The sequence below is a fragment of the Oncorhynchus mykiss genome, chromosome 12 (genome assembly GCF_013265735.2).
Source record: "Oncorhynchus mykiss isolate Arlee chromosome 12, USDA_OmykA_1.1, whole genome shotgun sequence".
NCBI classification, from domain to species: domain Eukaryota; kingdom Metazoa; phylum Chordata; class Actinopteri; order Salmoniformes; family Salmonidae; genus Oncorhynchus; species Oncorhynchus mykiss.
The window spans coordinates 79,188,051-79,211,608 of NC_048576.1; the positions used below are offsets into that span (position 1 = coordinate 79,188,051).

General features: G+C 47.7%; 2 protein-coding genes across 9 annotated transcripts in view; one reads left to right on the forward strand and one right to left on the reverse strand.

Moving 5' to 3' along the window:
- Positions 1-8,482, forward strand: part of slc9a3r1b (SLC9A3 regulator 1b) — a 34,595-nt gene extending 26,113 nt beyond the window's left edge. The window contains exons 3-6 of the mRNA XM_036938622.1: positions 1,525-1,678; positions 4,807-4,850; positions 6,366-6,479; positions 7,173-8,482. Of these exons, the coding sequence (XP_036794517.1) occupies positions 1,525-1,678; positions 4,807-4,850; positions 6,366-6,479; positions 7,173-7,319 (459 nt within the window). The 3' untranslated portion in view covers positions 7,320-8,482. The remainder of the gene's footprint in view (positions 1-1,524; positions 1,679-4,806; positions 4,851-6,365; positions 6,480-7,172) is intronic.
- A 154-nt stretch (positions 8,483-8,636) lies between these two features.
- Positions 8,637-23,558, reverse strand: part of LOC110538980 (caskin-2-like) — a 95,479-nt gene continuing 80,557 nt past the window's right edge. For 3 of the 8 annotated variants that reach the window (XM_036938616.1, XM_036938614.1, XM_036938613.1), the window contains 10 exons: positions 18,401-18,518; positions 16,414-16,590; positions 16,093-16,170; positions 15,285-15,421; positions 15,012-15,075; positions 14,757-14,863; positions 13,461-13,673; positions 11,405-13,337; positions 11,034-11,316; positions 8,637-10,568 (listed from right to left, as the gene is read on the reverse strand). In XM_036938616.1, coding sequence (XP_036794511.1) covers positions 10,472-10,568; positions 11,034-11,316; positions 11,405-13,337; positions 13,461-13,673; positions 14,757-14,863; positions 15,012-15,075; positions 15,285-15,421; positions 16,093-16,170; positions 16,414-16,590; positions 18,401-18,518 — 3,207 coding nt within the window. In that variant the 3' untranslated portion in view covers positions 8,637-10,471. The remainder of the gene's footprint in view (positions 10,569-11,033; positions 11,317-11,404; positions 13,338-13,460; positions 13,674-14,756; positions 14,864-15,011; positions 15,076-15,284; positions 15,422-16,092; positions 16,171-16,413; positions 16,591-18,400; positions 18,519-23,558) is intronic. The other 5 variants (XM_036938615.1, XM_036938618.1, XM_036938617.1 and 2 more) reach the window with 5 other exon arrangements.

Here is a 23,558-nt window from a genome sequence, read left to right on the forward strand (position 1 = left end):
ATACACACTTAGAGCTCACAGAACCCACACAAACAATGTACACACATGCTATCTCAGCAGTGGTTCCTCAGAATGTTCAGCTGTCTGGGGAACAGATGACATTATGACATATGCTGGGCCAATGGCCTGATGGCTGAGATGGTGTTGCTAGCACTCTCTGGCTACTAGCAGTTGTTGCTATCCAAGAACCTACTGTATGAAGAGAAAGGAAAGTAGAATGTTTTTGCACCCCATTATGTTTTCTCTGAATTGTACAATGTTCTCTTCAGCAATGTTTCATTTGTATTCAGACTACGTACTACGGATTCTTATGCAACAGTGAAGAGTTTGACACTCATTTCTCAAGCCCCTGGGAGAGCTTCACTTCCTCTCTGTGTGTGTGCAGCAGCATATTCTGTGTTTGTGTGGAGAGACAGGATTTCCTGCTGGACAACAGACTGATATTATTGAAAACGGAGTCCTAGCTTTGATAAACAGGTTATCGTCCTCGTTGTGAGAACAATGGAAATAGGCAAGAAATAGTTTCCCATAAATAGTTAGTTACCTGAACAAACTATGGTGCTGATGTGAAAGGGAAACCTGTAGTTTTAGTCAGTTGGATTAGCCTTCACCGTTTTGACTTGGTAAACTATAGTTACACTACTTATACAACTAAGGAGTTAATGCTTCATGAGCTGATTTGTGCAGACATGACTCTTGTGTCTGTGTGTGTTTTGACGTTCCTTACACTCTCTCTCCCTCTCTCTCTCTGTCTCTGCCCCCTCTCTGCCCCCCTCTTTCATCCCCCTCTCCCCCCCTCTGTCTCTCTCCCCCTCTCTATGTCTTCGTCTCTCCCCCTCTCTCTGTCTCTCTCCCCCTCTCTATGTCTTCGTCTCTCCCCCTCTCTCCCCCTCTCTATGTCTTCGTCTCTCCCCCTCTCTCCGTCTCTCCCCCTCTCTCCGTCTCTCCCCCTCTATCTCTCCGTCTCTCCCCCTCTATCTCTCCGTCTCTCTCCCCCTCTCTATGTCTTCGTCTCTCCCCCTCTCTCTGTCTCTCTCCCCCTCTCTATGTCTCTCTCCCCCTCTCTATGTCTTCGTCTCCCCCCTCTCGCTGTCTCTCTCCCCCTCTCTATGTCTCCGTCTCTCCCCCTCTCTCTGTCTCTCTCCCCCTCTCTATGTCTTCGTCTCTCCCCCTCTCTTCCCCCCCCCCTCTCTCTGTCTCTCTCCCCTCTGTCTCTATCCCCCCCTCTCCCCCTCTATCTCTCCGTCTCTCCCCCTCTCTCCGTCTCTCCCCCTCTATCTCTCCGTCTCTCCCCCTCTATCTCTCCCCCTCTCCCCCTCTCTCTGTCTCTCTCCCCCTCTCTGTCTTTGTCTCCCCCCCTCTCTCTGTCTCTCTCCCCCTCTCTATGTCTCCGTCTCTCCCCCTCTCTCTGTCTCTCTCCCCCTCTCTATGTCTTCGTCTCTCCCCCTCTCTTTCCCTCTCCCCCCCTCTCTCTGTCTCTATCCCCCCCTCTCACCCGCTCCGACTCTCCCCCTCACTCTCCAGGTGAATGGTATGACAGTGGAGGGAAAGCAGCACTCGGAGGTGGTGGCAGCCATCAAGTCTGGTGGTGAGGAGACCTCTCTACTGGTTGTGGACACAGACACAGATGCCTTCTTCAGGAGGTGCAGAGTCGCTCCCACCCCAGAACACCTCACAGGTGAGACCAGAGATCTATAAGAAAGGGACAGAACTTGGTTGATGCAGTTTGGCTGGATTAGTGATCCTTTCTGTAGACATACATGTCCAAGTATTCACACACAATGGACATTATCAGCTTGCACGTTCCTCACTGTGTGAAGGACAGACCTCTGAAGCCCCTCACTCACACGACAGCCTCACAGTGTAGGGAGCATTTTGCCTCTCATATATATTTTTTATTTAACTAGGCAGGTAATGATTAAACCACTACTTCTCCTTTAACAGCCTCATTCAAGGTCTATAGTCCCCAGAGGTTTCTCTCTCAGGCCTGATCTCTTACCCCTCTGTCCCCCTGTCCTTGGTAAACACTAGCAGATTAAGGGTCTATCTGACTGCTTGGCCAGGTTCCTCTGCTCCTCTCTCTCTGCCAAGGAACACAGACACAGAGACACACACATACTGAGCTCATCTCATTTCCTGTCCCCTCACGTTGTTTGCTCGAGGTACAAAATCCAAACTCTTAGGTACGGATCTAGAATCAGCTTAACCTCCCTGAATGTCAACCACTATTAGGGGCTAAATGCAAACTTCCCCCAACCGTCTAGGGGCAACTTCCCCCAACAGCTACTGAGCTCTTCACAAAGAGAAGGCTGTTGTACCTCTGAAAGCCCCTAGAGGGAGCCTCAGCCTGTAAATTGATTCCAGTGCTGGAGTGTCTGGCTGCAGGTTGGCATTTATTGTCATGAATTTTGCCCTGGAGGCAGCTCTGTGGAGTAGTCACTAGATGGCACAGCCACAAAGTCTTAAAATCAGATTTTACACCTAACCATAACCTTAACCACATTTCTAACCCTAACCTTAAAATAAGACCAAAAAGCATATTTTTGCTTTCATACATTTTTACAATATAGTCATTAATTACTTTGTAGCTAGCCCATCTAGCAGAAATCGCTTGGTTCTGCCTCCAAGGCAAGATTCATGACAATAAACGTCAAGCTGCATTTGGCTTGGGAGGCCAACTGTGCCCAAGTAACACTTGTTGAAACAGGGCGGTGGCCCATGACAACACTTGGCTGGCTACTCTGAGTGCCATTCTGATACCAACGGCCTCATAGAACGATGATGGTAGCCCAGCCGACGGTATGACAACCATATGGGTGTGGAGGAAATTGGTTCCCTCTGTGTCTGGGACATGCATATTAGTCAGTGTGTGTCCTCCTCCCACACACACCGCCCTGCACCAGGCTGCCTTTATATTTCCTCTGCTTGAAGCTCTGCCCTAAACAACAGTGAAGCGCTGCTTCCTGATCAGGCCAAAGATACTGTTTATTAAAAAGGTTAGCTGTCTGTGCCTCTGAGTGAACCGTATTAATAAGAAGGTGGGTAGAAGTAGACAATATTTATTTTTCATTTAACTAGGTAAGTCGGTTAATTAAGAACAAATTCTTATTTACATGACAGCCTAGAAACAGTGGGCTAACTGCTTTGTTCAGGGGCAGAAGGACAGCTTTTTACCTTGTCAGCTCTGGGGTTTGATCTAGCAACCTTTCGGTTATTGGCCCAACGTTCTAAACACGAGCCTACCTGCCGCCCCTGTCAGTTAGTGTCTTTCATGCTATTTGACCTAACTGGGAGTTTTATGCTTCTTTAGTGCGCCAATAAAAAATACAGTAGCTGCTGTGTTGTGATAAGAATGTCCTCTGTTTTACATGGAGGAATGTGGTTGTGTTCTGAGTCCACACTGGTTGTTTAGACAAGCATTTCACCTGCAATAACATCTGCTAAAGATGTGTATGTGACCAATAACATTTGCTTTGATTTGACAGCTATCTATTGGCACGGTTACACCTCCAAGTTGACTGATGATTGACATGCTGTGTCCTCTGAATGAGTATAGTGAAGCAGTAAAATGAGATATAACTCCTGTTCTACCCAGGGGGATATATGGTCAGGTCTTAGTCCTAAAATGCTAGGAGCTAAATTCCATTGAGGCGTTGCCCAGGTAACTGCTCTCTCGTGTTGCCCACTCAGAGGGCTCCTGATCACCGTGACTTTGGTGTATACACACACACACACACACACACACACACACACACACACACACACACACACACACACACACACACACACACACACACACACACACACACACACACACACACACACACACACACACACACACACACACACACACACACACACACACACACACACACATGAATGGACACACACTCCACACTCCCCTCTCGCCACCCCTCTGGCCAGCACTTGTGTTTGGTTTCCAAGGCGCTGGCTCCAAGTGGCCTCTCAGTCTGTAGTGTTAGCTGTATTGGGACTGAAGAGCCTCTTGTCCGTGTGCAAACAGTGAGGAGGGACCCAAGGAGCACAGAGGTACATAGAGGCAGCTTCAACAGGTTTCAGAACAGCCCAGGGGGACGCAGACCAGGGTCAGGCTATCTTTAGATGATAACAGGTTACTATTTTAGTTCTCGCCGTTTATCTGTCTGTCTGTCTGTCTGTCTGTCTGTGTGAGAGGAGTTGAAGCATGGAAGGTAAGGGTCCGTCTTAGTAGTCCACCAGCTCCGACCAGGGGTCAGTTGTTCATCAGTCAACTCTATCTGTTTTAGATAGACACACAGGTTTAGATATAGTGTATTGTCTTTCTGTGGTTGACTTAGCCAAGTGAAAACCATTCCTTATTATCCTTGTGACAGGGTTAGAGGACAGTTTCTTACCAGGGCTATTTGATATAGGTAGGCCACTAGGTGGGTTTCATATGCAGCAGCTTGTTTGGACGTGATGATGCGTGGCAGGTAACCAGGGTCAGAGAACATCTCTGTGAAGATGAACCCTGTTTGAATAATGGATGACCTACACATACCTGCGCTATGTAACAGAGTAGGTGTCGCTGGGATGAAACCTGAACTGGATAGGAGCCGTTCTCTGGAGCAGGGATATGAGTCACTCTGGAATTCTGTTCTGGTGTTTGACGGAGGTGGGACAGTTTCAGGATATTTAGGACTGACTATAAGATTGGAGAATTGCCATGATTAGATGTTGTTGAATGGTTGTGAACAGCTGGTATGGAGGAGGGAGTGTGAGTTTGTGTGGAGTCCATGACTGAGCAGTGTTCTCTTCTGCTTTCAGGATCTTTGCCTGAGCCTGTCGTCAACGGAGACATGGAAAAGACGGTAAGACTTGGATGCCAAACACCTTATTGACCTAATATCATACAAAACTAACATTTGAGAGAGAGGGAAAGAGACCGACTGAGAGAGAGAAAGAGTTGCGCTCCCACAGAGTGGACTTCCCAAAACACTCGTTTTTCCCCCTGGCACTGTGGAGGTCACTGACAGGTCAGCCCCTAGAAATAAAACACTGTGGATGAACTGCTTCTGCTTTGGCACTGACAGGCACCCTATCAGCTGGTCATTCATAGGGAGTGGACTAGTATTATTTTATAGGACAGTAGAGTGTGTATTGCTTCATATAATTTACTGTGTGTTGGTTCTCAATCTCCTTCCAGCTCGCTCATTAATGAATAAAACAGACTGTTTCCAGCAGGCAGTCTGGCCTAGGCAGGGGAGGGTATCTTACTCTCAGTGTTGATATTATATGTAAATCCTGTGTAATCTGAATACCAGGAGAGCAGTCTACCCTGACAGAACAGAACCAGGTTCAGGTGTCTGTAAGATATACAGTACCAGAACTAGTGTAGCCCTCTATAGTGTGCTCAGAGCCTGGTAGACGGGTATAGAGGGTTCACATGGTGATGCTGGATAACAAGAAGCTGAAAGCAAAACACCTTTGTTTAGGCATGGAGAATTCATCAGCAGCACGTTAATCCTTCTGAGGTATTTGTACATAATCCCTTAGTACGGGGACAGACCAGCCCACACCTACCCCCTACTGTACTGTAGACTCAGGAACAGAGAGAGAGATCTGGCATATGATAGCAGATAGTATTATCTGGGGATTCTCTATTGTGTGTTGTGATATTATCAAACAGGCAGGTCAACCCAGAGTTAGGCCACTGGCCACTGCCACAAACCGAAGACGATTTCATTAGGTTAACTGCACTACATTAATAGTATGCTAATAGACTCCATATGTAAAGAAGACAGACGCAGATCAGTAGTGAGACCCTAGTCCTCAGTCATTGACCATCATTTTAACCCCCAAATCTAACAATCAAAACATTGGATTAAGTGAGAGGTGAGGCAGGGTAGAGGTGAGGGAAAGGCAGAGAGAGAGGAGTTGAGAGGTTGTAGAGAGGTTAGGGTGGGGTCACTCTCCATGGGGTCAGTAGAAAGTGGATGTTTCCGATTTCCAGTATTTTCAACCTAACGTCGGTTTCCCCTGAAAAACTGTTTTTTTTTTTTACACCTGCTATTTTAGATTAGGGTGAGGTAGGCACTGACATTGCAGAACAGGGTGATTGGGTCTTCTCTAATGCTCTGACCCCAGTAGGCTCTAGTAAACTGCTGCTGCTGCCTCTACTGGCCTAGGGAGACATATCATACAACTTCCCAACCAGCATGGTCAGACAGTGTGTGTGTATGGGGCACAGGCAAGTCTGCCTCCATGTGGGCAAACATAACATTGCAGCCAGACTCTCCATGGGAGAGTTCTCTCAAACTTGACCCCCACTTTGGCTACTTGTATTTGATCTGATTTGTTGCTTGCTGTCTGTGTGTCCACTGCAGGTGAATGGAAATGGAAAACTGGCCAAAGAGGTGGAGCAGGACTCTAAGCTGTCAATCAGCCCGTCTCCAAGCAACACCTCCTCCAACGCCTCACTCACAACCCCACCCACAGAGGTAAGTCCCGCCCTGAAAACACATGTGAAGCAGCACACAATAGACAGATAAGAGATGTAGAAGCAACGGCAGCGGAAGTCTCATGATCTGAATGTGTATCCATAATGACACAGTAATGTATAACATCTGTTATTTGAGCAGTCCTGTAAAATAGGCTTTACTACAATATCAAAATATCAATTTCTTCTCTCTCTAGCCTCGTTTATACTTGGTGCGAACATGTGTCCTTTGTCGTAATCTTATCCACATTCTTATTGGGCCCACATTGTAGCCGTTGCATCTACATCTCTTTTCTGTCTATTGTGTCCACATTGTGACCAGATATCCTGGTCCCTCACTGTATGAAAATGATTTTACAGATATTCTTTCAAAATAATATGTATTTATTTGAAGGTACATCGATGCCATAAATCAATGGCATCACCTGTCAATTATTTTAGAGGGCGGGATAAGGATTTAAATGGTTTCACTATCCAAATCTGTGTGTGACGCAAGATCAGATCATGTGTCTTTTAGTCATCTACACCTGTCTAAATATGCTGGCAAAATCAGAATGCGGACAAGATCAGTACAAAGTACTCATATTTAGAACCAGGTATAAACAGGGCTTGTGTCTCTTGTGCTTTCTCTCTCTACTTCTACTCCTCTCTCACACTCTCTTTTAACCCCGCTCTCTCCTCCCTGGTTGGTCAGTTGTCTGAGCCAGTAATCATGGGCGCCATCCCGGGTCTGAACCTGTCCCTGCAGCAGGTTAAGGAGCGTGCTCACCAGAAACGCTCCAACAAGAGGGCCCCGCCCATGGACTGGAGCAAGAAAAATGAACTGTTCAGCAACCTGTAGAGAGAGCACCTCGCCCTGCACACACCCACATACAGTAGACACTCACAGAGAGGTCAGTGAAGGATAGAGAGGGGTTGTTCTAAGCCCCATGTTTTCTATGACTCATTAAAACCAGCAGTTTAACTATTGGTGAGGGAGAATACAGGTATATGTATGTAAAATATATACACACATATTTGTATTATATTCCTGATGCTATAAATGATGTGCTAACAATATCTAGACGAATATGCCAATGTTGGAAAGGAAACAGCTGCATCAGATAAGAATCTTTGTATTGTGATTTGAAAATCATTTTTAATTATTCCATTTCACGTGTCGAGGTGGTTGTGTGTGTGTCTTGTACCTGGGTGTGTATGCCCAGAAGACCCTGGAAGTCCCTGCTGGTCATAGCCTGGTGCCTGTCGGTATAGTGGAGAAGGTCTCTCTTATGGCCATTCGTCTACATGTTAATCAGTCATTGAAACACAAACAATATTTTTCTCGCCTTAAACGAGAATGGGACCAGCCACTTACATACCCATCCAGTCTATCACCTTTCAGGGACCAAATAGCAAGCCTCGTCACACTTCCAATCAGATGCAAATGTCTTTCATGTAGCTGAGCTTTGGGTCAGTCGAGCTTCAGAAAGAAATTGGCTTCTGACTGGAAGTGTGCGGAGACTTTCTCATGTTTCTCCAGTTTTTGCCTTCAGCACCTTCACTAATCAGCTCTGGGTGTGTGGTAGATTCTATTATCTGCAAACCTTTTAGGGACCAAAACACCTGAAGAACGACAACCACTGACAGTCAGTCATTGGGGAACGACATGTTGGTGCAGTGTCCATCCATACCAGTCTTACTTCATTAAATGTGAAGGCTGAAACACTTCTGTCCATAGCATTGCCATTACCACTGTATATTGTGATACTTTTCATTTCAGAGTTTTTCTTTATGGCCATTGTCAAAATGCTTTGAGGTTTTTACGTTTACGTAGATGTACTTAAACACAATTTCTTTCTTTAATAAGAATATAAATGTCTGCGCTTCACTAGATTTTGTGTATGTTCAGTATGGAGAATGACAGTGAGATTCACTATTTTGACTATTGAATTGTATGGGGGTGTTATCATTCTCTTTAACTGTTCATGTTATTTCTATACTGTATTAAATTGTAGATCTCACCATTGTTGTCCCATGACTCTCCATTTAAATTAAGACTACAGTAACATACATGTTAGGAATCTGTTTGTGCTATGAAGGTGTAGATGAAATGCACCCACTCTTAAAAGGCTTCTGGATATTTAAATCCATAAATGAATGAGAGAAGTCAACAGAATCAGACTTGAATATTTAATGGTTAACTGTAACCAGATGAAGACCCAGCTGGATGAAAAAGGACAGATGTTGATAACTCAAGACAGTATAATATATATCCACAGAGCCATCTTAAATAAGGTGCCTCTAGCAGGTCTCAGTTCCGTCAGACACACAGACCTCTTTCACATTCACGCAAGGCTCTCCTTCACCCCACCTCTTCAAAACCACTGTTCCTCCTTCCATAACACAGTCAGGTGTGCGTGTTTAATGTGACAGCAGCTTGAACTGAATAGGTGGGACATTCCTGAGAAGGACAGAGATGAAACCCAGGTTACAGCCAGGGATCACATTCACACTGAAACGACACAAACATTTACAGTACAGAGGACACTACACAATCATACAAGTCAGGGTTAATGATTTGAAAGTTCATGAGGAAGACAGAAACACAGCATAGAGGAGTTCATTCCCCCTGCTAGAAGTACTGTAGCATGCCCAAATATGGAACATAGCCATATAATGCTGGGTGGACAGGGGAAAAAAAACAGACCATTTTTGATAACCATGTAGATAATTAAGTTCATTCATGTTACAATAAGGAAGACCAGAACCCCTTAACAATGGTTCTGCATTTTCTGGAAATATTGAAGGAAAATCTGTACAAAGAACTTTGGTTGAATATGATTCTGCTCCCAGATATACCTACCTATAAGTATACAATATACATATTTAGATACTCTAATTTAAATACTAGTTGGACTAATCTACATTAAAATGTTTGTTTTTCTTTTTAAAATAGTGTACATTATTAATATCTTGCATGTCATCCCTCGGCTGTACAAATCACGTATAACTCCTTATACTGACAGTGTGGACAGTGACGATAGCTAAATATGCTTTGAAAAGCAAAGGTCTTCTTCCCTTTTGTATAAACAATATCATCCAGCACTTTTACATGTTTTACATAAAAACAGAAATGATATAGCATCTAGTCATTCTGTATTACTAAAGAATGATTACTAAAGATTTTAACAGCACAAACGTACTGGCGGCACCTTGCCTTGAGGAAGACAAACACTTTCATTGTGGTCAACTTGGTAGAAAATGGATAAAATACAAGAGTATTGAAAATATCAACAAGGTCCAATTGATTGGTCAGACATGGTGAAACACAAAGGTCAAATGACTGATACAGTGTCTAATACAAATGGTAGTGTATGGTAATATTCTGTCTAGGAATGGTTCCTCTATAGGCCAGGATAAAAACACTTCTCCCCATTGTCTCTCTCTCTCTCCCTCTACGGCCAAACAATGACTTTACACAGAGGTGGAGACTGTGAGAAAGGAGGGGAAGAAAGGCACACCAACATGACAAAGAAATGGAGGATGTTGGGTAGAATAAAAAGGACAACACAGTTTAACTCGTGTTATATGAAACAACCCAATACAACAGTGTACTGGTACAGTATGTTGTCCACCTCTCATGTATCTACAGTCAGTCAGGCCCTGTGTTGAAACCAACAGGGTTGTTGTGACTGATGGCAAAGCACTCTAGAGCAGAGTTAAGTGCTGGTGTTGAAAGGAGAGGAAGTGGCAACATGGAGGCAGGGAGGAGGGAGCTGGATCCACACTGTTCATTAAAACCATCCCACTCCATGGCACATCCTACAATGTAGTCCCATATGTTTTCTGTTAGTCTGGTGGTGGGGGTTGGTCTGTAGTTTGAAGGGCGTCGGGGTCGGAGATAACACTTAGGTGGGGTGACCTGCTCCATTCTCCCTCTCATGGTCATTAGTACTTCCTGAGGTGAAGGGTCATGGGTCATTGGGCTGGTCAGCGGAGTGGATAGAGGGCTTAGTCCAGCATGGCATCTAGCTGGTCAGCAAGGTCATCAAACATGTTGCCAATGTCATCCAGAATGTTGCCCGCTGACTTCACTGTGTTAGCCCCACTGTCAGGAGGTGGAAAAAGAAGCAGGGTTTAGTCATGGAGATAGATAGAGGACTCTAGTAAACATGTTTTATCAAGGGCAGCGCCATTGAGGACTTTCACCATTTTGAAGTTAAGGAAGGATCACATAATTCCATCAAGGTCATCAGGTGGGACCTGAGCAAACATTCCATAACTGCAGGTGACAGTAAATCAGTAAATTGGCTTTATACCTGTTCAGACAACACACTCCAGGTGGCAGCATGCATGCACCCTTTCAGTTTGTTTACCAACACTGAAGTAGTAGAAGAAGAAAACTGACTACTTCAAAATGGAGATGGCCTCAATGGCGCTGCCCATGCTCTCACAGACACCATAATAGGACAGATACAATGTTGCATGAATGCTACTTTAGTTCACATAAACAGTAGAGTGTATATGGCGTGTAAATAAAGGAAATGGTGAGGTGTTGATTGTGTTCTCTTACCCGTCAGTGCTGTCCTCCTGGGTGAGTTTTCTCTCCACAGCCTGCAGTGCTGCCTCCAGAGAGGTGCTGGTCTGCTCCAGCCTCTGCTGCTGCACCACCTCTAACCCCGGGCCAGACTCTATCCCTGGGCCTGGGCCGACCACACAGACCTGGGGCTTGCCTGTCTGGGCTGCCTGGCACTGAAGCCCTGGGGCTGGGGGACACCGGCTGGGTGTGGGTGATGGTGGGGCTGAGAAGGCAAGACTTTGTACCACGTTGACAGTCATAGTGGGCGGCACTATGGCTGTTAGACAGGAAGAAAAAGCAGAAACTCAGAATTGATGATAAAAACAGAAAGACATAATAATGAGCTTCCACGTGTAATAAGTTACCTGTAGCAGCAGCCAGACTGTGTCGGGACGGTTTTGGGGCTGTGACGGGGGGTCCGGGGGAGCTGTGAGGCTTGGGGGAGACAGGGGGTTTGAGGGGTGTGCCTGTCACTGCTAGGTTCTCCAGCCCCTCCAGACTGGCCTCACTGATCCTCAGACTGACCAGACTCACCTCCTCACAGCTCTGGGACTGGGGCCTGCTGCCTGGACTGGAGTCTGACCCTATCTGGCCCTCACTGTCACTGGTGGGAGAGCTGCCAGCATGGTCTTTAGGCTTGTATCTCCGCTTCACAGTGTCTGACTCCTTCAGGTTAAACTCAGGCACCTCCAGGGCTGTCTTGGTGGGCCCGTTCTTGTCTGCCGGGATCTCCACAGTGCTCTCGGCCCTGGGCGGCCCTCCCACCTTGGGCCTCTGCTTGATGGTGAGGTTGCCCTCCTCGGCGAAGGGGATACACTCGCTGGAGCTATTGTGAGGGGATGAGGAGCCATCCAAACCCGGTGCCTTAGGTTCCTCCTCCTCAGAGTCTGACTTCACCCCTCGCTCTGGGTCTGGGTAATGGTCTGGGATGTCGGTTTGGGCTGGAGCACATTCACTCTGCACCCTCCTCCTCATCCCTGCAGAGGCCTCTCTGGGCTCCAGTCCTGAGGGGTTGAGGTTGGGGAGGGGAGGCTCTGGTTGGAGGAGGTCCAGCCTGTGCCTGGACAGGCTCTTCCCCTCAGTGGAGGCCTCCAGACAGGCTGCGATGCTCCTCACGCTCCCTGGGCTGTCTGTCTCCACCCCCCCAGGAGAGGGCGCCATATTCTCAGTGGACCCAACGCTGGGGCTACTGCTCACCGAGCTCAGTCTCTTGGGCGGGGCTGGAGGGGGACCCTTTTTACGAGCGCGCACGGCAAAGGACTGGCTACGTCCCACAGTGCCGTACTTTACGGGTGTGGTCTGCATGCCTGCCAGCTGGCTGCGTCCGGGCCGGCGGGTCAGGGTGGCGTAGGACTCTAGGGTGCTAGAGGGCGGAGCCAAGTCGTCATCCTCTTCGTCTGGTTCGCCGTCTGACAGGGCATAGCGTGTCAGGCTCTGGCTGCGCTTCTTAGGCGGGGCCAGGGTCATGGCATGGTAGGTGTGTGCCAAGGGCTTGGTGGGCGAGCCGTGGCCCACGTCGGTGCTGCCACAGTGGGAGTGGAGGTAGCTGAAGCCCCTCTGGGCCGGGGAGCCCTGGGGAGAGGAGCCTAGGGAGTGAGACCCAGGGCCTTTAGGCTTGGCTGGGATGGCTGGGTACTGGAACACGGTGGCTGCCCCCAGGGGGACCTGCTTGGGAAGCTGCTGCTGTAGTATGGACCTCTGGTCCCAGCCTTCTGGAATGTTCCTCTCCTTGGCAGGGCTGCTGTCAGCACTGAGGCTGGTGGAGGTACTGCTGCCGCCTAGGCTCTCCTGTGAGCGGCTGTGGGGAGTGATGGAGGCCGTGGGGGGGTCCTGGGAGCGCCCCGAGCCCCTGGACCGGGCGTCGATGCTCTCTTGGCTCCGAGACATGCCCACGGCACTCTTGATGGCCGGGCCCTCCTGGTAGTGGCTGGACATGGCTGTCTGCAGCTCAGCGCTCAGCTCCCTGTCCTGGAAGGTCAGCATCTTGGGGGTGTGGGGCGAGGGGCAGTCGGAGGCGCTGTCAGGGGGCTCGATGGTGACCAGGTGAAGGGCTCCAGGGGGCTTACGGCGCAACGTGCCCTGGCCAGATTCTGCAGCCAGGATGGCCCTCTGAATGTCACACAGCTTCTTCACGGCCAGCATCATCTTCTTCTGGTGGCCCAGCTTGGTGATGCCTATCTCCTGCAGGTCCTCCCAGGTCAGGTCCCGTACGATGCTGATGGAGTCATAGCCGTTCTCTGACAGCTTCCTTTGGTACTGAGGCAGGCCTATGGTACTCAGCCACTCCCCCAGGTCTGCCTGGAGTAGGAGAAGAGTCACAGTCAGACCTACACAGGTGAAACCTTTATGAAACTAATGTAAAACCTGACTTGCACACAAAGGCAGACAGACAGACAGACACAGGCATCAGTAAGACCTTACCGGGATGTATTCAGGCAGCCACTCGGGGATGCTGAGGTTTCCTATCTCGATTGAGATCTTCTTGCGGTGGCCTGGCTTGGTGACGCCGATGGCCGTCAGGTCCTCTGGGGTCATCCTGCTGATGGTGGGGACGTCGTAGCCGGCCGTGATGAAGTTCCCAGTGTACTGCTCCAACTGGAAGTCACATAGCCACTGGTAGATGGCCTCTGCATCCTACACCAGAGGGGAGGGGTTGAGTTACACATTAACATCAACTACTGGCCTATTCACTGTCCTACTGTCTTTTAATAGATACATGTATTTCACTGTGGCATACAGAGTACACAGAAATATACATTCATGAGTTGTAATGTGTGGCAAACATGGACAATATTTCCTGTCCTGTCCTGTGTCTGTCCTGTGCCTGGCCTGTGTCTGTCCTGTCCTGTGTCTGGCCTGTGTCTGTCCTGTCCTGTGTCTGGCCTGTGTCTGGCCTGTGCCTGGCCTGTGTCTGTCCTGTGTCTGTCCTGTGTCTGTCCTGTGCCTGTCCTGTGCCTGGCCTGTGTCTGTCCTGTCCTGTGTCTGGCCTGTGTCTGTCCTGTCCTGTGTCTGGCCTGTGTCTGGCCTGTGCCTGGCCTGTGTCTGTCCTATGTCTGTCCTGTGTCTGTCCTGTGTCTGTCCTGTGCCTGGCCTGTGTCTGTCCTGTCCTGTGTCTGGCCTGTGTCTGTCCTGTGTCTGGCCTGTCCTGTGTCTGGCCTGTGTCTGTCCTGTGCCTGGCCTGTGTCTGGCCTGTCCTGTGTCTGGCCTGTCCTGTGTCTGGCCTGTGTCTGTCCTGTGCCTGGCCTGTGTCTGTCCTGTCCTGTGTCTGGCCTGTGTCTGTCCTGTGTCTGTCCTGTCCTGTGTCTGGCCTGTGTCTGTCCTGTGTCTGGCCTGTGTCTGGCCTGTGTCTGGCCTGTGTCTGTCCTGTCCTGTGTCTGGCCTGTGTCTGTCCTGTCCTGTGTCTGGCCTGTGTCTGTCCTGTGTCTGGCCTGTGTCTGTCCTGTGTCTGTCCTGTCCTGTGTCTGGCCTGTGTCTGTCCTGTGTCTGTCCTGTCCTGTGTCTGGCCTGTGTCTGTCCTGTGTCTGGCCTGTCCTGTGTCTGGCCTGTCCTGTGCCTGGCTAGTGCCTGGCCTGTGTCTGTCCTGTGTCTGTCCTGTGTCTGGCCTGTGTCTGGCCTGTGTCTGACCTGTCCTGTGCCTGGCTAGTGCCTGGCCTGTGTCTGTCCTGTCCTGTGCCTGGCTAGTGCCTGGCCTGTGTCTGTCCTGTGTCTGAGTCTCACCTTGCCCTCCAGTAGCTGCTGAGGACGTACACACTGTGGGGAGACAAACTGCTGTTCCCCTGGTCTCAGTATGTTCACCATCGGCCTCCGAGGAGCACCCAGAACCACTAGACAAGAAAACACACACTGGAGAGTTAAATGAATGGTGCTCAGGATGTTTTCTACCAATAAGCACAAATCAAACTAGAAAGGTGAAGTTTCAGGAGAAATGTTGTGGTACGTAACAGTAATGAGAGAAATGGCTGGTATTCCTACCTGCAGTCAGGTCAGGCTGTTTATTGGGGACTGGTTGCCCTGAGTCACCAGCAGAGGGGGCTGGCTGCACATCAAAACAGCACAAGACAAGTTACAGAGAGCACAGGAATAAACTATCTGTTGCCTGGCACTACATACAAAGACAGTAAATTACAATATCACATTTCCTCTGTTCATAGCTGTGAGTAAGGTTTTCAATTCTTTTAGCATTGTTATCTATCTCAATAAGACTAGCCAGGATAAATAAAGCTGAAATAACAATTGGTCCAGTACTTTGGCTGTGTCTGGGAGTGCGGTGGTCTGGTGGTGTTGTCCGTTGAGGGCAGTGTTACTCTCTGTGCTCTGTCCACTCCCAGCACTACGGGTGCTGCCCACACTGCCCGTACTCCCTACACTGTTCCTGTCACCTGCTAGATAGGACCACAGGAGAGGAGGATGGAGAGAAAGAGAGATAGAAATGAGGGACGTTAAAGACAACCGTGGTGGCTGGACAGCGAGAGGGAGAGCAAAATGAGGTACCTCCCCCCTGTGTCCTTCCAGAGCTCACGTCAACACAGTCACACACACATCCACATGATTCTAACTGAAGCTGGCAGAGGATGGCAGAGGCTGGACCCTGTCACTGAGCCAGCCAAGTCATCACAGATCAGGGGGGGTGGCACAGGCCAGGACAGGATGTCATTTGCTGCCAAACGAAGCCAAGGGAGATGGTTGCATGGTGGAGCGGAGCTGCAGGCATAGAGCAACAACAGCCAAGGGTACAGAACTACAGATCTATAGGGGTAAACTACAACTACAGTCCTGCAGTAGGACAGATGAAAGGTCATCCACAATGGAAAATTCCTACAGAGGAGTACACAGGGCACCCATTAAGCTTGCAGTGTCCTGTAGACTGTTGAAATTGTCACTTTTTTTTGGTCACTGGAACAGAGGTTTCCTGGTGGTCCCATCTTGTGGCAGCAGGGAGAACAGCAGGAGCTATGGGAAGCTCAGTTTGAAGCTGGCACATGACAAAGGTAGAGCATGGGGACAGAGCATGGGGACAGCTATTGTCATGGGGGGACAGTGGAGGGACTCTTACCCGCGGTGTGTGAGTTCCTGAGCACCCAGATGTCCTCCAGGGGACAACCAGGCTGAGAGAGGCTGCTGGGAGGCCGACCTATCAGACATAACAACACTGTTGGGCCATGGGGGTACCATGGTCCACGGAGCAGCACTGGGGATTGGCTGGGCCTGAGCATGAGAGGGGTTTAGAGGGGGCGAACATAGGTGTCCTTGTGGCCTCACCACGGTTCACAGTGGTGGGGGAGTTGTCTGCCTGGTTAGGGGGCTGAGTACCGTATACAAGTTTCAATGTGCGTCTGTCCTCTGAGTGCATGTATAAGGGTGTGTGTGTATATACCTGGGTTGGCGCTGAGGCCGATGGCGTGGGGGAGGGCCATGTGGGGATTGTTGGGGGTGTACAGTGTGTAGGAGTCGTCGGTCTGGGGGGCTGAGCTCAGGCTGGAGGAGTGGGGGGCTCTGGAGAGGAGCTGGTGGCGCTGGGTGGGCAGAGAGGCGTGCCGGGACAGGGTGCCCCCTACAGGGTCAAACAGGTAGGACACAGACAGAGAGGAGGTTAACGCAAGCTGATGGTTAGAGGTGGAAATGACATGGTATGGATGGAGAGACGCTGAGAAAAGAGGAGGAAGAGAGAAAAATAGAAGCAAGGGATGGATTGAAAGCATGAGGGATTAGTCCAACCAAGGCAGTCTGGGAAATGGGGTGTTCTCTGGAGGGGCCAACCTGTAATGAAGAGGGGCCACCACTGCTCTTCCAATGCAGTGATGTATAGCGATACAACCTATCAGTGTGTGTGTGTGTGTGTGTGTGTGTGTGGGGGGGGGGGGGGGGGGGGGGGGGGAGCCAAGGGAGAAACAGTTCCTTCAGGAAGTATTCATAGCTCTTGACTTATTACACATTTTGTTGCGTCACAGCCTAAATTCAAAATTTATTCTATAGATTTTTTTATATATTTTTTTAACTCACCCATCTATAGACAATACCACATAACGGCATACAGAAATATATCATTTACATAAATATTCACACCCCTGAGTCAATACATGTTTGGCAGTGATTACAGCTGTGAGTCTTTCTGGGGAAGTCTCTAAGAGCTTTGCACACCTGGATTGTACAATATCTGCAATATAAATATAAACTTCTTCATGCTCTGTCAAGTTGGTTGTTGATCATTGCTAGACAGCCATTGTCATACCTTAGATTGTCAAGACAATTTAAGTCACAACTGTAACTAGGTCACTCAATGTCTGCTTTTATTTTTAACACCCAACTACCAATAGGTTCTCTTCTTTGCGAGGCACAGGAAAACCTCCCTGGTCTTTGTGGTTGTATCTGTGCTTGATATTCACTACTTGACTGAGGGACCTTACAGATAATAAAAATCATGTTAACACTATTTTCGAACACAGAGTGAGTCCATGCAACTTATTTGTGACTTGTTAAGCATAGTTTACATCTGTACGTATTCAGGCTTGCCATAACAAAAGGGGTTGAATACATTTCAACTTTTCATTTTCTATTCATTTGTAAAGACTTAATTCCACTTTGACATTATGGGGTATTGTGTGTAGATCAGTGACACAACATTTCAATGTAATATTTTTTTTAAATTCAGGCTGTAACAATAAAATGTGGAAAAAGTAACGGGGTGTGAGTACTTTCTGAAGGTACAGTAGGTGCAGAGGGACAATTTAAGATGGGTCTCCCGTTCCCCTGATCTTTTGTTGTGGTGACAGATTTGCAGAGAAGACAGAAACCTGTCATTTTTCACTTGAGCTGAGCTGCTCCCTGTTCTGTCAAAGCGGCTCTGTGAGTGTCACCACGCCAACCTGCACATCAAAGAGGTGGTGTGGGGCGGATTATCTTCTTCTGTGGTGTTAGGTAGGTAACTGACACCTTCTGTTAATCTAACCGGTATTAGAGGTAGACTGCTTGGGTAAGGGTGGGAGTTTTTACAAAATGTAAAATAGCAGATGACTCCTGCAGTTCCAAGCCATTTCCCTTTCCATTTCTGACTTAATCCTGCATTGTGAGTGTGCTGACATGTCTGGGAGATGAGTGAGTTAGTGAGTGTGTGAGTGAGTGAGTGAGTGAGTGAGTGTGTGTGTGTCTGTGTATGTGTTGATGTTCCGACATGCTGGCAGCTGACTCAACAACCTACGAATCCTCAGTTTGCTGCGGGTGCCACGGTTACGCAATGAAAGAGGCAAAGGTCAGAGGGCTCTCTCTCTTTGCCCATTGCTTTCCGATGGGAGTGGGGAATGGCTAATGATTGCACTGAACTTACAGGGTGTGTGTGTGTGTGTGTGTGTGTGTGTGTGACTGACCTGAGCGTCTGCTGATGACCTCCACAATGTTCGGGGGGAAGTAGCCAACCCGGTCGGTGCCCCTCTGGCTGTCGTGGATGTGCCCCTTCCAGCGCCCGTCCATGTGCTGCTCTAGGACCTGCCAGGCAGCCAATCAAAACAAACATTAAGACAGATCTAAACCAATCAGAATCTGTGAGATTCTATAACATCGTGGTGTTATTTCCACTGTTTATGTACGTGTGTATAGGAGTGTACCTGACCTGAAGTGTGCAGTTCTGGGACAATGACAGAAAGTACATGTTCCAACTTGAAACACATTCTACGTGTTAACAACTTCATCTGTGTATCTATGTCTCTGTATGGTTTGTTTTCATAATGTCAAAGATGTTTTACATAAGTTGGGAGGGTGGTACAAAAGCAGCGCCACAGCCCTGAGATCAACTGTAGTACAATAACAAACCGAGGGAGAGAACCAAAAGGTCAAGCACATGAACAGATGATGACAGTAGTCATATGTTTCTGATCATGTTCCATTTGTCCACGTGAGCTGCTAAAACCCAGGCCATTGTCTCTGCTCCCTAATTTAGCAGCCTTAGTCAGAGGATACAAGCCAAGGGACAGGGTTAGGGGGCTGAAGGTTTGGGGGAGAAGAGGGGTGTTGGGTTGTGAGTCTGGTAGAAGATGTGGGTAGAGGGGGAAATAGCATGTACTGAATGGGCAGGTTGGCAGCTAAAGAAAAATACGTTTAAATTAATTGACCCGTCCAAGTTGGCAAAACATATTTTTCTAAAGGCCTGAACTAGCTAAAGGCACAAGTACAATGCATTGTTTTCAATGATAAAAACCCTGCAGGCTCCGACGCCTCGCTCAATTAGAACATCTCTATTTTTGCTTTTTATCGCTGGCGCTGTAGTCACACAAAATTACTTATTTCTTTGTAATTATTCACTTTTTTCCCGAGCGGATTTGAAATGGAAGATGTAGCTAAGATTTGAGGCTTTACCCTACATGCTAAATTAGACCAATTCATCCACTTACGGAAACACAACATCGCTATCAGCCTGTCCAATCCTCTTCACCCGCCTTGCTCTGCCTCACCACTTTTTGCGATTTGGTTCGGCACCAGTCTCCACTAAGAAGTCAGCTAACCTTTTGCCCAATATCTAACATGTACATGTGTGTGTGTGTGAGGTGTGGAAAGGCTAGTTGAAGGGAGAGGTGGATGGCCTGAGGGCAAGGTTTATGAATTGTTTCTCTCTGGTATTGAAGCAACCCCCACAGCAGCAGAATAGGCTGACACACCCCCAAGAAGAAAAACAGGCCAGGGTTCATGAGACGATGTGTGTGTGTGTGTGTGTGTGTGTGTGTCTGTGTGTGTGTGTGTGTGAAACAGTAGTAGTAGTAGAGTCATTTCTGAGTGGGAGTGATGGATGAATACCAGGGCCTGTCCCTACCAGTCTCTCTCTCTGGGCTCAAAGAGAGCCATCCTTCAGATATATACTCTCTCCCTATAAACTAGTTCCCCCTCAGGAATTTGGATAGTGAAGTTCACCTGTTGTGCACTATACCCCTAAGGATCTACTGGACCTTGAACTGATAGATGACATGTACGTCAGGTTCAGTACAGTGAACTGATAGATGACATGTATGTCAGGTTCAGTACAGTGAACTGATAGATGACATGTACATCAGGTTCAGTACAGTGAACTGATAGATGACATGTACATCAGGTTCAGTACAGTGAACTGATAGATGACATGTACGTCAGGTTCAGTACAGTGAACTGATAGATGACATGTACATCAGGTTCAGTACAGTGAACTGATAGATGACATGTACATCAGGTTCAGTACAGTGAACTTGAACTGATAGATGACATGTAGGTCAGGTTCAGTACAGTGAACTGATAGATGACATGTACGTCAGGTTCAGTACAGTGAACTGATAGATGACATGTAGGTCAGGTTCAGTACAGTGAACTGATAGATGACATGTAGATCAGGTTCAGTACAGTGAACTGATAGATGACATGTAGGTCAGGTTCAGTACAGTGAACTGATAGATGACATGTAGGTCAGGTTCAGTACAGTGAACTTGAACTGATAGATGACATGTAGGTCAGGTTCAGTACAGTGAACTGATAGATGACATGTAGATCAGGTTCAGTACAGTGAACTGATATATGACATGTACATCAGGTTCAGTACAGTGAACTGATAGATGACATGTACATCAGGTTCAGTACAGTGAACTGATAGATGACATGTACATCAGGTTCAGTACAGTGAACTTGAACTGATAGATGACATGTAGGTCAGGTTCAGTACAGTGAACTGATAGATGACATGTACATCAGGTTCAGTACAGTGAACTGATAGATGACATGTACATCAGGTTCAGTACAGTGAACTGATAGATGACATGTACATCAGGTTCAGTACAGTGAACTGATAGATGACATGTACATCAGGTTCAGTACAGTGAACTTGAACTGATAGATGACATGTAGGTCAGGTTCAGTACAGTGAACTGATAGATGACATGTACGTCAGGTTCAGTACAGTGAACTGATAGATGACATGTAGGTCAGGTTCAGTACAGTGAACTGATAGATGACATGTAGATCAGGTTCAGTACAGTGAACTGATAGATGACATGTAGGTCAGGTTCAGTACAGTGAACTTGAACTGATAGATGACATGTAGGTCAGGTTCAGTACAGTGAACTGATAGATGACATGTAGATCAGGTTCAGTACAGTGAACTGATATATGACATGTACATCAGGTTCAGTACAGTGAACTGATAGATGACATGTACATCAGGTTCAGTACAGTGAACTGATAGATGACATGTAGGTCAGGTTCAGTACAGTGAACTGATATATGACATGTACATCAGGTTCAGTACAGTGAACTGATAGATGACATGTACATCAGGTTCAGTACAGTGAACTGATAGATGACATGTAGATCAGGTTCAGTACAGTGAACTGATAGATGACATGTAGGTCAGGTTACAGTGAACTGATAGATGACATGTACATCAGGTTCAGTACAGTGAACTGATAGATGACATGTAGGTCAGGTTCAGTACAGTGAACTGATAGATGACATGTACATCAGGTTCAGTACAGTGAACTGATAGATGACATGTAGGTCAGGTTCAGTACAGTGAACTGATAGATGACATGTAGGTCAGGTTCAGTACAGTGAACTAATAGATGACATGTACATCAGGTTCAGTACAGTGAACTGATAGATGACATGTAGGTCAGGTTCAGTACAGTGAACTGATAGATGACATGTACATCAGGTTCAGTACAGTGAACTGATAGATGACATGTACATCAGGTTCAGTACAGTGCCTAGTGATGGTCTCTACATCCTGTCACAGTCTACACATTTTGCTGCCTTACAATTAACTCTGGGGCGTAAAGACACACAATCAAGACATCTTTTAAGTTAGATTTTTACATTTTTTAATTGAATAATTCTTATTTAACTTTGGGAATGTGGAGTAGTTTGTGTTGATCAGTAGGAACAAAATCAAATGTATTCCCCTTTGAGACAACATTTTAAGGCAGTAAAATGTGAAGACTGTGCAAGGGGTGTGTAGACTTTCACTAGTGACTATATGTGCTTTATGACTGATAGTAAGTTGATCACATCAAGTAGTGTGATCAATGGACCCATTCATGTACTTGTTTACCGTCCTACAGTCTAGTGGTTTCCAAACCGTCCTATAGTCCAGTGGTTTCCAAACCGTCCAACAGTCCAGTGATTTCCAAACCGTACCTACAGTCCAGTGGTTTCCAAACCGTCCTACAGTCCAGTGGTTTCCAAACCGTCCTACAGTCCAGTGGTTTCCAAACCGTACCTACAGTCCAGTGGTTTCCAAACCGTCCAACAGTCCAGTGGTTTCCAAACCGTCCTACAGTCTAGTGGTTTCCAAACCGTCCAACAGTCCAGTGGTTTCCAAACCGTCCTACAGTCCAGTGGTTTCCAAACCGTCCTACAGTCCAGTGGTTTCCAAACCGTCCTACAGTCCAGTGGTTTCCAAACCGTCCAACAGTCCAGTGGTTTCCAAACCGTACCTACAGTCCAGTGGTTTCCAAACCGTCCTACAGTCCAGTGGTTTCCAAACCGTCCAACAGTCCAGTGGTTTCCAAACCGTCCAACAGTCCAGTGGTTTCCAAACCGTCCAACAGTCCAGTGGTTTCCAAACCGTCCTACAGTCCAGTGGTTTCCAAACCATACCTACAGTCCAGTGGTTTCCAAACTGTACCTACAGTCCAGTGGTTTCCAAACTGTACCTACAGTCCAGTGGTTTCCAAACCGTCCAACAGTCCAGTGGTTTCCAAACTGTACCTACAGTCCAGTGGTTTCCAAACCGTCCAACAGTCCAGTGGTTTCCAAACCGTCCAACAGTCCAGTGGTTTCCAAACTGTACCTACAGTCCAGTGGTTTCCAAACCGTCCAACAGTCCAGTGGTTTCCAAACCGTCCTACAGTCCAGTGGTTTCCAAACCGTCCTACAGTCCAGTGGTTTCCAAACCGTACCTACAGTCCAGTGGTTTCCAAACCGTACCTACAGTCCAGTGGTTTCCAAACCGTCCTACAGTCCAGTGGTTTCCAAACTGTACCTACAGTCCAGCGGTTTCCAAACCGTCCTACAGTCCAGTGGTTTCCAAACCGTCCTACAGTCCAGTGGTTTCCAAACCGTCCTACAGTCCAGTGGTTTCCAAACCGTCCTACAGTCCAGTGGTTTCCAAACTGTACCTACAGTCCAGTGGTTTCCAAACTGTACCTACAGTCCAGTGGTTTCCAAACCGTCCAACAGTCCAGTGGTTTCCAAACCGTCCAACAGTCCAGTGGTTTCCAAACCGTCCAACAGTCCAGTGGTTTCCAAACCGTCCTACAGTCCAGTGGTTTCCAAACCGTCCTACAGTCCAGTGGTTTCCAAACCGTCCTACAGTCCAGTGGTTTCCAAACCGTCCTACAGTCCAGTGGTTTCCAAACCGTCCTACAGTCCAGTGGTTTCCAAACCGTACCTACAGTCCAGTGGTTTCCAAACCGTCCTACAGTCCAGTGGTTTCCAAACCGTACCTACAGTCCAGTGGTTTCCAAACTGTCCTACAGTCCAGTGGTTTCCAAACCGTCCTACAGTCCAGTGGTT